A 13,836-nucleotide genomic window follows, 5' to 3' on the forward strand; every position below is an offset into this window, starting at 1 on the left:
GCTCAGCTACTTTGGACTTGATGGATTGCGTTCTTTCTTACTTTCTTACAATGGTTGCTGGCAGTCCTGAAAGCGCCTTTAGTTCCATACATCTATTACGTTGGAAGCAGTGGAAAAAGTGATTTCTGTGCGCAATGGCAGCAGCACATTCTGGAGAGAACCATGGCTGGCTGTTAGGTTTTTGCTGGAACTTTTTCGAGGGTATGAAACGGTCTATACCTACAATTAACCATTCCGTCAGGTCTGATACTATAGAGGACACATCCTTTTTAAACATGGAACGCAGAGGTAGATCCGATATAAATGTACGGAAGCTATCCCAGTCAGCCTTAGTGTATCGATATACTGTACGATGGAGAGGTACGTTTCATTTTTATCTTAATTGATACAACAGAGTGGTTGGAAGATCCAAGAGGAGACAGAACAGAAACTGAACATAGTTCACGGCAAGTTGTGAGAAAAAGGTCTAGTAGACTCGCATACTGGCCGTCATTGTCGGGCACATGGGTGGGTTCGTGAACAATCTGAGTGAGGTCATAGGCAATGGAGAAATCATGACAGAACCTCCCCTCATCATCGGTCTTGTTTGAGTGGGTCAACCATTTGACGTTGTGAACATTAAAGTCTCCACATACGTGAATGTTAGCTGAAGGATAAGCAGATAGGACTTGGTCAATTTTCTCAGATATACTTTTAAAGATAGTAACTCTGCTGTTGTGGGGGCGATAGAGAGTCAATATAAATGCAGTGGTGTGAACTAATGCAACCCGGAAGCACATATAGGGTAATTTAGGATCTTCTCTGGAGATGTCCCTACAACATGGAAAGCTATCTTTAATATAGGCACATATTCCATGCCCATTGCGATCTTGGGGAGTCAGATTTAGAAGTTAAGTTAGAGTATCCTTTAATTGTGAACTCTTCTAGGGAAATAGTCTGTCCAATGCCAGTTTCGCTTAAGAATAAAAGGTCTGGTTTAGTCTCCTGTAATTGGGTTTCGACCTCTGGAAGGTTAGAACGTGACCCCTAATGTTGGAGAAGGAGACATGGTAGTAGGGGTCTACATTGGAAGTTGGAGAACCGAGTTTAATCGTGTATTTTTTATTGAAACTTGTCATGATGGAATTTTGGAATTTGTGGACTAGGTCGTCAGATTTACTTAGAGCAGGACAGAGAGGGGAAACTAAGAGAGAAAAAGAAACAAAGAATTTTTTTTTTTTTTTTTTTAGAACATGATAAGGTAAAGCTGTAACAATTACCCACTAATATGGCATCGAGAGGCCTCACCAGAAGCTACTGCATGGTCCAGAATCCATTCACCAAATGGCAATACAGCAGCCCCAGTACTTTGCACCTGCTGATAGGACAGCCTCCTTAGTGGTTAATCCAAGGTTCGGGTCCCTGACTATCAGGCAGATAACATCAGCCCAGATAAAACGTTTACCTCCAGCACCCTTACTAGTGACATGGCTAAATTCATAAAATGGAGTATTAATTAAAATAGCAGTTTGGCATAAGAAAAGTTAGATAAATGAATCTCGTCTGAATTTTGTTTTCAGTGTTTTTTTTTTTTGTATTTTGTTTTTTCAATGAAATAATTTCTGTGGATGAATACTTCCGAGAAATTATTTTCCTCTTTCGCATAATTAAATTTTTCTCTGTTTGTTAGTGACACAATATAAGATTAACTTTTTGTTTATAAGTAACCACGTTTGCATTGGGTGGTTAGCAGTCTAAAACAAAATACATTCAGGTAATTCTTGTCATTTATAACTTAATTCCTGAAGATTGTTCATAAAACAGGAATTACAAAGTAAAGGATGATTTCCCTATAACCAAAGACAAATCATTATCTATAATACACACGCACATACGCATACTAGTATAAATCCTCTGTCAAAAATAATGGAGAAATGTTTTGTGAGTGTTTGCACTTGTTATTTATCTTAATAAAATCATAAAATTGCGTCCGTAATTTAATTTTTCATGTATAATATATTATTATCATTTCTGATGACCTAAAGAAAATAAAAGCATCCATCATTAACTTTTCATTATATACTCGAGAATTTCTTTCTGAATTCACTTCAAGTGGCAAGGTAAGTACGATGTGGTTGTTTAACTTGCTATTTTCATTCTTGCCATATGACAGAATGGACGTATATATATCATCATCAACAGCAGCAGCCGTCCATCATGTTTCGACAATGACTCTGAGTGGAGTATACTTAACACCTGTGGTGTAAATGTGAGGTCACCCCAATTGCTTTCTTAAAAGTCCTACTGCAACTGACACACATGTAGGCTGCCTCAACAGGTAGAGGTACTAGCTCCAGTTTGCGCAATCTCTTATCTGTCCACATCTATACATTTTTTTCCTAATGGTATCTGCTGTGTCAGCCACCATCTTCAGCCTTTTCTCGCCAGTTATTGCACTCATTGATGCTCTTTAGATATCTATTGAACTTGTCTTTATAAGAGAATTGTGATGCTCCAGCTTTCCTTGAACTTTCTTTTAGCTTTCCATTAAAAATAGCTTTTGATAGTCTGTTGCTCTCCATACATATGACATGTGATCATTTCTTCAACATTGAACATTCCTGCACTTTTCAAGACTTGGAAATTTGATACATGCTTTTTCCACTAGATGTTTATTAGTTGGCGAAGATGTCTCTGTTGTACCTTTTCAAGTTTTTTTATGTGGTGTTTGTAAGGGTCCATGTTTCCGAGCTGTACAGAAGTGTTGGAAATGCAATCATTCTGTAAACTTTTATCTTAATCTTCAGATGGATTCCTCTCTGGTTCCACAGATGGCTTCTCAGTTTCCTGAATGCTGAAGCTGCAGATTGAATTATTTCTGCATCTATAGTTCTATTGTTGGAAATGATATTGCCAAAGTAAGTGAACTTGTCTACTTCGGTCAGTGGGATACCATTTAGGAAAACTTTTCGAGGATTCAACTTTATGTTATGGGTTTCTTGGATTAGAACTTCTGTTTTCTTAATGTTGATTGTTTGTCTGAATCATTTTGATGCTTCAGCAAAAGCTGTCAGTAGATTTTGCATTGCCTGAAGATTGTGAGTCATGAGCACTGAATCACCTGCAAAAAAAACTTTTGTATCAGTGTCTTATTCTTTGCTTTCAGACACCTGAGGTTGAAAAGGTTTCCATCACTTCTGGTTCAAATATAATGATTGCTACATTCTTCTAGCATGTTTATCAGAACTACAGCTAGGAAAATAGTGGATAAAGTTGATGCAAGGATGCATCCTTGTTTTACGGTGTGGCTGACACTGAATGCTTTGGAATATCCATTGCCATAGCAGATGTTGGTGGTTATGCCATTGTGGAAGCTGTGTCACACTCTGATGAAGGTTGGTGGGCAATCATAGTGACTCAATATTTTCCAAAGTGTTTCTCTGTCAACCGTGTGAAGAGGTCAACATTATTCAGCAGATTTTTCTTGTAGTTGTTGCAGTGTGACTATCATATCTTAGGTAGATTCGTTTGCTCTGAATCAACACTGGCTTTCTCTGGAAGAATGTGTAGTCGAAATTGTAGAATTTTTGCCAATATCTTTCCTATCAGCAATAGAAGTGAAATGCCTCTATGATTTCCACATTCTGTATGGTCTCCTTTTGCTTTGTATATTGTCATAATAGTGACATCCTTAAAATCCTACGGGACTTCTGCTGTCATTGTCATGTTGCAAAATAGTTGCAATAATTTATTTCTTAACGTTAGTCCACTATGCTTCCAGACTTCTGATGGTATACCATCTGGTCCTACTCTCTTTGATGCTGGTATCTGGGTTTAGCAGAAGGTTGAAGCGTTCTCTTCATCCTTCCATAATCTTGTGTTTCTTTGTGTAAAGCATTCTTTTATCACTGATCTTCACTGGGTCCAAGTTGGCATTCTGAGGACCATATACTTTTTTCAAAGATGCAAAGAATGCTTTGGTCTGCCACATTCTGAACTGCGGTCACCTTCTTAGTTTACTAGTCGTTTTTCATATGTTATAGTTTGATTTTATGCTCCTGTATTTGTTTATTGTTGCTCTTGTACATCTACTAGTTAGTGTCTTGATAAATTCCTTGATTTCTTCACTGGATTCATTTAACCAATCTGCATGCTTCCTAGTAGGTGTGCCAAGGAATCTGATGCAGTGCCATAAACTACATTATTCAAGGTTTCCTACTGTTCTTTGTTAGTAAGTTGATACCGTTAAGAGATTTTTTTACTGATTGCAGTTATAAGCCTATTCTTCTCATTTTAGTTCCTCAATTTTTCTATGTTCAATTTCTTGGGATTTTGACACGTCTCTTCATATCAATTTCATGTTACATTTGGCATAGATCATAAAATGACCAGTACAGAATTCAGCTCCTCTCATAGCTCTGGTTCTTCAGATCAGACATCCAAATAATGATGTGGTCCAAGAGAGTAAGCTTCTAAGATCTTGGCTGTTTCCAGGAGTTGGTTGAAAAAAGTTTGTGATTGCCAGCTGGTGTTCAGAACACTTTATTAGGAGCATTTCATTGTTTGAGTTCATTTTCCTTCTTCTAAACTTCTCTAATGCTTGAGGTTACACTTCATGCTCTTTTCCTATTCTTGTATTGAAGTCTCTTAGAAGGATGAGTTTGTCAGCAGCAGAAGTTTTGGAGAGCATGCTGTCCAGTGAACGACAGAATAGCTCTTTGGCTTCATTGTCATTAGTCATCGTTGGTGCATAAACTGAGATCATTGTCCGCTATCTCTTTTGACCAATGTGAATCCTTAATGATATCAGACGTTCATTCTTTTCTGTTGACAGTGATTCAAATTCTTTATCAAGTTGATTCGATATTGCAAATACAACCCCTGCTTCTACTCCCTCACCACATATTTTTCCAAAGCAGTAGAACATGTATGCTTTTTCTTTGAGTTGTCTCTGATCATCGAGAAAAGTTTCTTGCAATTTCAACTTTGTAATTGTCCAGTACATATCGTATGAAAGCTGTTCTTCTTTCAGGTCATTCTTCATTATCTAAACAGATTCTAATATTCTATCATGCCAGGATAAGATTAGTGGTTGATTTATTTGTTTTTCTACTGTTGTGGATTCATGCTGGCCACAGCTTACCAGCCAGGAGCTTGTGAATGAGCATTTGTTTGGTCTAACTTTTTTGTAGGACCATCCCTGGATTGGAGCAGGCGGTATATCTCAAAATAGAGCTGTCTAGTCATCAAAGCAACTTCATTGCATGAGCACGACCATCATACCAATTACCCGTGTGAATGGATTATGCTGTGGCTTTCAGTTTATCAAAACTGTTGGTACCCTTTCACTTTATTGCTACCAGTCTTTCTAAATCCCTTCCTAGCTTATGCAATTGTACAAACAGGCAGCTTGCTTACCACTACTAGTATCCTCTCCATTGGGAACAAAAGTGCAGAAGCAAGAACGAACCAAGACAGTCTGCACACATGTAGCCAATTGTATCTGATGGCTGGAGTGAACCTGAATTAGATTCCATAACACCTATTGTCAACCACATCACACTGCCGTACTGCTGACTAACCATTGGCATTTGCATACTCTTTCACCATGGTACACTGTTGACCAAACTGTGGCAGATACAGATAGTGGAATGCCAATCCACCATCCACATCAGTTACCTAGAAGAGGGAGGCTTGTGAATGTTACATTTTGCCCAAGGATGACTCAGCACATCAACGGTTAAGGGGTAGTGATATTCTCCCTAGAACACTGATATTCTCAGACGAGGACCTTGCTGCCTAATATAGTTTATGGTCATACCCAGAACATTACTACTACTAAGCTCTACTCATGTATTAATACTGTTCAAGTAAATACTAAAATAAAAAAACCATATAATTATATATTATAAGTGTTTACATATGAAATATAGTCATCCAAAGAAAAGTGTTTTGAAACTCAAATGGCCCAAATCGAAAGTTATCAGCAGCCAACTACCTAATCCATTTTGCTAACAAGCTTGGAGATATTAAAAAGAAAAAGAAAAAAGGATACATAAAAAAGGTAAATATTAAAAAAAAACACTTACAACAAACTCAAGATTTGGAATTTTGAAGTCTTCCTCAGTTTTCATCTTTTCAGTTTGTGGAATCGCCACTAAATAACCAATCTTCATTTTAGTTGTTTAAAAAGAAAAGAAAAAGTTGAGTAAAATCAAACAGTAACAAATTATAAAATGAAAAACAGTAAAAAGGATTAAAAAAAACAAATATACATTTAAAAATGGTTTTTAAAATGATTTGTTTGCTAAGACCTGTCTGTTCTTATGATATATCAAGCTTTTTCTCTCTGCTGACTCCAGCATTGTTTCTAGTCATCTTGGATTTCTACTTGCCACTAAACACAAGCAATGTTGGTTCAAGAGTGTTGTGGTTGGGATTGCCTTCTCCTCTCTGGTTATCATCTGTGTTTTTGCTATTGCCTATCATAACCATTATTCAATCAATATTGTCAGGATAATTCTGAGGCTTCCACACAAAGCTACAGAAGAGCTAGCAGTGTCATCAAGAGGGCAATCTCTTGTAATTAAGTCCATTATTAACCCATTTCGAAAGGTTGACTTTCCTGGTTTTTAAAGAATTGACAATAATGTTGTTAGTGACAAGTCTGCTGTTCTTCCTAATTTTCCTTTGAAAACTGATTACTCTCTTGACTCTGTCATCATCACTCTGAAGATGGTTGATAGGCTTCTTTAAATCCTTAACAGTCTAAGGCTTCCAATTCCTGTTGTTTTTCTCACACTGAACTTCTGAACTTTCTTCTATGTTCTCAATCTTATTCAATCTCTGTCTGTCTTTTTTAACTGTTGTAACTGAGCAGATTTGTCAGTTCATTAATCATTCATGAGCTCATGTCTTTCCATTATAGTCATGTTTCTCTTCTTCCTGAGATTTTCATAAATGATTTTGTGAGGAGAAATCTCTGAAAATTCTTAGTTTTTCTAATCAAATTCTTGATCATAGGTCATACGAGGAGCGTGCAATAAGTAATGCCCCTGACCCATAGCAGTAAAGCAACAAAACTTGGCACAGTTATTAGTCTTTCTCTACATAGGAACCACCCTGAGGCATGCATTTCTCCCATCGTTTGATGCAGCTCTGGAGACCGTTTTTGTAGAAAACCCCAGGTTAGTCCTCCAACCACAACTTAACTTCAGAAATCAAGGCTGTATCATCTGAGAAACGTTTTCCTTTCAAAAACAACTTCATGGCTCTGAAGAGGTGAAAGTCAGAGGGTGCAAGGTCAGGAGAGTAGGGAGAATTGGGTAGGATTTCATAACCACACGCCCCGTACTTCTGATCTGGCGAGTTGTGGACCAGAGCGTTGTCCCGCAGGAGGAGGGTACCTTCGCTGATCTTGACCCGCCTCTTGGTTTTGATAGCTTCCTTTAATTTCCTCAAAAGTGAAGCATAATAGGCTCATGTAATTGTAGTATCCTTTGCCAGGAAATCTGTCATCACTACTTCTGTCCTGGTCCCAGAAGACTGTGAGTATGACCTTGCCAGCGGAGGGCTGCACCCTTGCTTTCTTTGGAGGTGGTGAGTCCAAGTGATTCCACTGCATTGACTGGGCTTTGGTCTCTGGTTCATAGTGATGGACCCAGGTTTCATCCTGTGTAATCAGTCTTTTGAAAAACTTTGACTCATCTTCTTGGCACATCTCCATATTCATCTTCGAGCACTCAACGCGTTCTCGCTTCTGGAATGGTGTGAGCAACCTGGGAATCCATCTGCCAGACACCTTATGCATATGCAAATGGTCATGAATGATAGTTTACACAGATCCTGTACTAATCTTGACATCTTGGGCTATTTGGCGAATAGTAATGCGCCGATCTTCCAAAATGGCACCCTCAACTTGACAGACAGATGTCTCATCAATGGCAGAAGGGGGGGGGCAACCAGGTCTAGGAGCTGTTTCCACAGACTTCCGGCCATTCACGATGCCAGTGTTTTACAAGGTCATATGATTGGGCATTATCACCATAAGTTTCTTTCATTTCATCAAAAGTCTCCTGTGGTGTGCATCCTTTCAAAATACAAAAACTGGATCACTGCTTGACATTCAACAGGCTCCATTTCACACCTGAATCAGTTCAAACACCTGTATAACAGAAACCACAATTAGTTCAGAGGTATAATTTGCCACATAACCTGTAGAGATATAAATCATTGCACATGCAAAATTTCAGCTAGACCAGACAACTGGAAGTGGGTCAGGGGCATTACTTATTGCACGCCCCTCGTACATCTTTTGTTTGTTTTTTTAACTCCTTACATCAAATGGCTTCCTGCCATGTCGGGATCTACCTTTCCTCCTAAATAGTATAGCTTAAGTCCCAGAAAGACAAATATCAAATCTCTATTTGATATAAACTTCTGTTAAATATTGTATCCAACAGTTCCCAAAACACTCTCACGTTTTTTTTTTCCTCAATTATTTCTGAATACATCTACTTCAGTTTCTTGCTCTTCTTAATCTGATTTGGCAATTTATTCTGAAAATATATTGCTACTTACTACTAGCAGGACCTGTGAAAATTACACAGAATGAGAAATGTATTCAACCAACAAATATGTTTTGATGAAGCCAGTATTTTTCTGGAAAGCAGAAAAAATTAGTTTTTTGTATGGAAAAACCAATAACACACAGCAAATATTAGTTTATTAACATTTCTATGAAAATAGTCTCCATTGTATTTTAAATATAGGACTGATCCAAGTGAGATAAACTAATAAGTACAAAAAAGTAATATTGCAGTACATAGTTCAATACAAAGAAAATCACATAGTAAAAGACAATTTTTAATTTACTTGGCAGACAATGTTCATTTTTTGCCCTGTTTCTTTTGAATATTCCCTTTTTTGTATAATGTTCCACTGAATTCTTTCTTTAATGAAGAACCGCTGCATATTGAAATTACTACAAATTTCTTTCTCACACAACAATGATCATATATTATTATTATTATTATTATTATTATTATTATTATAACGATATTCAAAAACGAGGTTACACCAAAGGGAGGTCACTCTCATATTCTTATTCACAGTTGCCAGATTGGCCTTTTCAGAGCCAAATTTCGTGTATTTGACCTTTTTTGAAAGTTTGACCTTCAAAAATTGTATTTGGCCTTTCCCAAAGCTATGAACTAAGGAAAGAACAAGCAAAATTTTATATAGATACTAATAAACAAAAAAAATCTTCAATTGGTTGATAGATTTAGTTTTTTAAATCTGCCATAACAATATATTTCAATATTAAAAAAATATATTCCATTTCAATTCAACCATCTTTTATGTTTCTCTTTATTAAAATAGTTAATCTTTTATATAGTATGTGTCCTGTCTATAAAGGGTGGACAAGAGTGTAAAAAATAGTTCCAAACAATCATTTTAAGTCAATTCTGTTCAAGTCTACTTTATTTTTAGACTTTAATTTGTTCCTAGTTATTTTCTTATTCAACAGCATAGTTTATAATGTATTTTTCATTTAGTTAATGCAGTTAACCATTGTGGTGACTGAATGATTCCTATGAACACTAAAATGCAAATGGTTATAATTGCTTATAACGGAAATTTTATCGTTATGTTCAACGAATTTTATCCCGTTGCACGAGACTAAGAGTTCTAAAAGAAATTAAAAAAAAAAAAAAAGAGACCAAGGTAAACTCGTATAAAATTTTATCAAAAAGAAAAATAGAAAAGGAAAGAATGATAGAAAAGTTTAGGGAATTGAGTTAGTGCTTTTCGGGCACTCCCTAATAAAATAAATAATTCAACACATGCTACTGAATAAACGAACAAACGACTTCATAAAACTTAACAAGGAAAAGGTTTATTGAAGCGAGTCAGGGTAAGATGCCAAAAAGATATAACTCGGATAAAACCTGTCTGCCTTTGCCCGGTAGTTATTCCTAAGTGGGAATCGTCGATACCAGTGTAGGCAGAGAGAGAGAGAGAGAGAGAGAGAGAGAGAGAGAGAGAGAGAGAGTGAGTGAGAAAACAGGTCCTTCCTCTTTGGTGTCTGCCTGGAAAAGGAGGAGTTTTTCTCGTCTGGAATGGAAGCAGTTAGAGTTCCTTAGTGGGTAAAGAAGGTCCCTGTGCTATGCCTCTGATTGGTAGGGGAAGCACTGATGCACAAGAAAAGAGTTCTATTTGTTTCTGCTACATAACCCCCTGCTTAGGTTGAAAGTCGACAAAGAAAAAGGTAGCAGAACAAATAGCAAAAAAAAAGTTATATAAAAATGTCAATTTATTTAAATTTTTTTTTTGTTTTTACGAAAAAAAAATGTTCTTTTTTGTAAAAATGAGAGAAAGAAAAGTTTCTTTTTTAACAGAAATATACAGTTTTACATAGTTTCTTTGGCCAATGTACCCGTCGGCCACTACGTGTAGTGGTCACATAACTGTTCTCACGTGGAGCATTTACCTCAGGTGTATGATGATGCTGTGTGTATGTTAGAGGAATGTGTGGCTCATGTATTAATGTGTCCAGAAAGGCTCTTTTTACCCTATCTATGGAAACTGTCTCCTTTTTACCACTAATGTCAAGGATAAAAGTTTTATCAGTGCGTGAAAGCACACGATAAGGTCTAGTGTAGGATGGAGTTATGGGAGCTTTTACTGCGTCCTTTCTAAGGAACACGTGAGTCCATGTTGATATGTCTTTCAGGACCAAAGATTTTATGGTCAGTTCCCTAGGGTGCATCGGTGGTAGCTTACTGAGATATGCTCGTAGTCTGTTCACATACAGAGCTGAGTCAGTTGTTGTATCCTCTATCGGAGTCAGCATCTGACCTGGCAAATGATAGAGGTGCTCCATAAACTAGTTCGGCTGCAGAATATCCCAAGTCCTCTTTGATTGAAGAACAACAGCCAAGAAGGACGATCGGTAAGTACTTGCTCCATCGCTTTGGTCAGAGTAAGCATGTAATGCTGCTTTCAATTGGCGATGGAAGCATTCTATCATCCCATTAGAAGCTGGGTGATAGCTTGTTGTCCGAATGTGTGTGATCCCTAGGATCCTGCACAGTTCCCGGAATAGGTGGGATTCGAATTGTACACCATGATCAGTGGTGATGGTGGTGGGAACTCCGTAATGCGATATCCAGCCTAATATAAGGGCTCGCGCTACAGATTCAGCCGAAATGTCATTTAAGGGAATAGCTTCAGGCCACCATGTGAAATGGTCTATGCAGGTCAGGAGATAAGTAAACCCCTGACTGACCTGCCATGGTCCTACCAAGTCTATGTGAACATGACTAAACCGAGCGTCTGGGGTGCTGAATGTTCCAAGGGGTGCACGGATATGCTTGTGTACCTTTGACTTTTGGCAGGATACACAGGAACGTGTCCAGGCAGTGATATCACGCCTTATATTTGGCCAGAAAAATCTAGCTGTAATCAGCTTTACTGTGGCTTTGAATCCGGGGTGTGCCAGGTTGTGTAAAGTGTCAAAAACAACTCTACGGTGAGTCTTTGGAACAAATGGTCGAGATGAATCCGTTGAGGTGTCACAGATGATCTGCGTGTCCGAGGTAGGTACGAGCAGGTATATGAATTTGCAAGTCGCAAATTCAGGTGATGATGGATCCAACGTGTCCAGATTAGGCTGGTCTAAGGCCATCTTCTGTAAATCAATATCTGATGGTGAGGACAGAGAATTAATGGGAAGGTGAGACAAGGCATCTGCCGCTGCGTTCTGCTCACCCAAGATATGTCGGATATTGCTGGTAAATTGCAAAACAAAATCCAAGTGGCGTGTTTCGTGGGGAGAATATTTGTCTGGCTTAGAACGAAGTGCATATGTAAGCGGACGGTGATCAGTGTAGATCACAAATTGACGACCCTCGAGTGAATGTTGGAAGTGTTTCACTGCAAGGTACATTGCCAGCAGTTTATAGCCAAATGTGCTGTAATGTTGTTCTGCCAGTTTCAGTTGTCGCGAAAAGTATGCGAGAGTTTGTAACTGTTGTTGGTGCTGCTGTTGCAACACTGCACCTACAGCTGTGCCTGATGCATCAACGACCAGTGAAAACTGGGCATCGGGTACAGGATGTGCGAGTAGAGATCTTGTCGCTAGTTTTGTTTTCACTTCTTATTAAGTGAGATTTGCTCATTTTTCTTCTTCCTGTTACCTAATAGGTCGGAAAGAGGAGCTAGAAGATCCGCACAGTGTGGGATAAAGCATTCGTAATAGTTCAACAAACCGAGGAAGTGCTTTAGTTGGCGAAGTGAAGTAGGTGGTTGAAGATCTTGTAGAGCCTTCACCTTTTCTGGTAACGGAGATATACTGTCTGGGCTGATAATGTAGTGAAGGAAAACTAGTGACGAAGCACCGAAAATGCATTTACCAGGGGTAATCTTCACCTGGTATTGCTGAAACCATTCAAACAGTAGGTGGAGGTGAGTGACATGTTCCTCAGGCGAGGCACTTGCCACAAAATGTCGTCTATGTAATTATAGACAAAGTCCAAATCACGCACTACTTTGTCCATGAAGCTCTGAAAAGTACTAGCGGCATTACGTAAACCGAAAGGCATAGCTAAAAATTCAAACGCTCCGAATGGAGTTGTTACTGCCGTCTTTGGTATGTCGACCGGATTTACTGGGATTTGATTGACCAAATCTAGTTTGGAAAAGGTCTTACAATCATGCAACAAGGAAGATAAAACCCTGTATATGTGGGATTGGGTAATGATCAGGTACTGTCATGGCATTGAGTCGTCGGTAGTTCCCAGTCGGACGCCAATCTCCATCACGTTTTGGGACCATATGCAAAGGGGAAGCCCATGGACTGGACGAGGGGCGTATTATTCCCAACTGTAGCATATGATTGAATTCAGGCTTTGCTGCTTTAAGTTTATCAGCAGGGAAGCGACGAGGGTGTGAGAACATAGGAGCACCTGTGGTCTCGATGTGGTGTTTTGTGGTGTGCGTGGGTTTGCTCGCCACAAAATTTAGGTTTGTTAATTCCGAGTAGGAGTGTAACAACTCATGGTAAGGATCATTTGAAGCGGCAATGAAAAATACCGGGCTGATAGATGGGACATTTTGCATTGGGATTAAGAGTCCATAACGAAATAGGCACGGTTGTTAGAATTTTGTGGAAAGCTTGCCGTGCTCGTCTTCCCACTATCTAGTTTCCCTGGTTAGGAAAAGAACAGGGCATTTTGCATTTCTGAATAACGAACAAACAACTTCGTAAAACTTCACAAGGAAAAGGTTCATTGAAGCGAGTCAGGGTAAGATGCCAAAAAGATATAACTCGGATAAAACTTGTCTGCCTTTGCCCGGTAGTTATTCCCAAGTGGAATCGTCGATACCGGTGTAGGCAGAGAGGGAGAGTGAGGAAACAGGTCCGCTCTCTTTGGCGTCTGGCTGGAAAAGGAGGAGTTTTTCTTGTCCGGAACGGAAGCAGTTAGAGTTCCTTAGGGAATAAGGAAGGTCCCTGTGCTACGCCTCTGATTGGTCAGTATGTGCCATATCGCACAGTCAGGGGAGGCACTGACGAACAAGAAAAGAGTTCTATTTGTTTCTGCTACAAAAGGAAATGTATAATTCAACTGGACTGCCAAATCAGTCCCTCTGGCGGTTCTTAAAGAACTCTTTTAACAATTATACTTTTACAAAAAAATTTGGCATAGCTGGAAGACGTCAACACTTCTTACCCTTTTGTGTTATTCAATAAATCATTAGCAGTTTCCAATTGAGTTTATCTGACTTCTCACCACTAGAAATAAATCGGAGGATCCGTTACCAAATTTATTTCTTTTACTTTGCTTTTTTTTCATG

General features: G+C 38.6%; 1 protein-coding gene across 6 annotated transcripts in view; it reads right to left on the bottom strand.

Moving 5' to 3' along the window:
• Positions 1-13,836, bottom strand: part of LOC145296850 (mutS protein homolog 5-like) — a 1,881,756-nt gene that overhangs the window by 57,833 nt on the left and 1,810,087 nt on the right. For all 6 annotated transcript variants that reach the window (XM_080142982.1, XM_080142983.1, XM_080142984.1 and 3 more), the window contains one exon: positions 6,069-6,149. In XM_080142982.1, the coding sequence (XP_079999108.1) occupies positions 6,069-6,149 (81 nt within the window). The remainder of the gene's footprint in view (positions 1-6,068; positions 6,150-13,836) is intronic.

This window comes from Euprymna scolopes, chromosome 17, assembly GCF_053919585.1.
Source record: "Euprymna scolopes isolate OS-2025 chromosome 17, ASM5391958v1, whole genome shotgun sequence".
NCBI lineage: Eukaryota > Metazoa > Mollusca > Cephalopoda > Sepiida > Sepiolidae > Euprymna > Euprymna scolopes.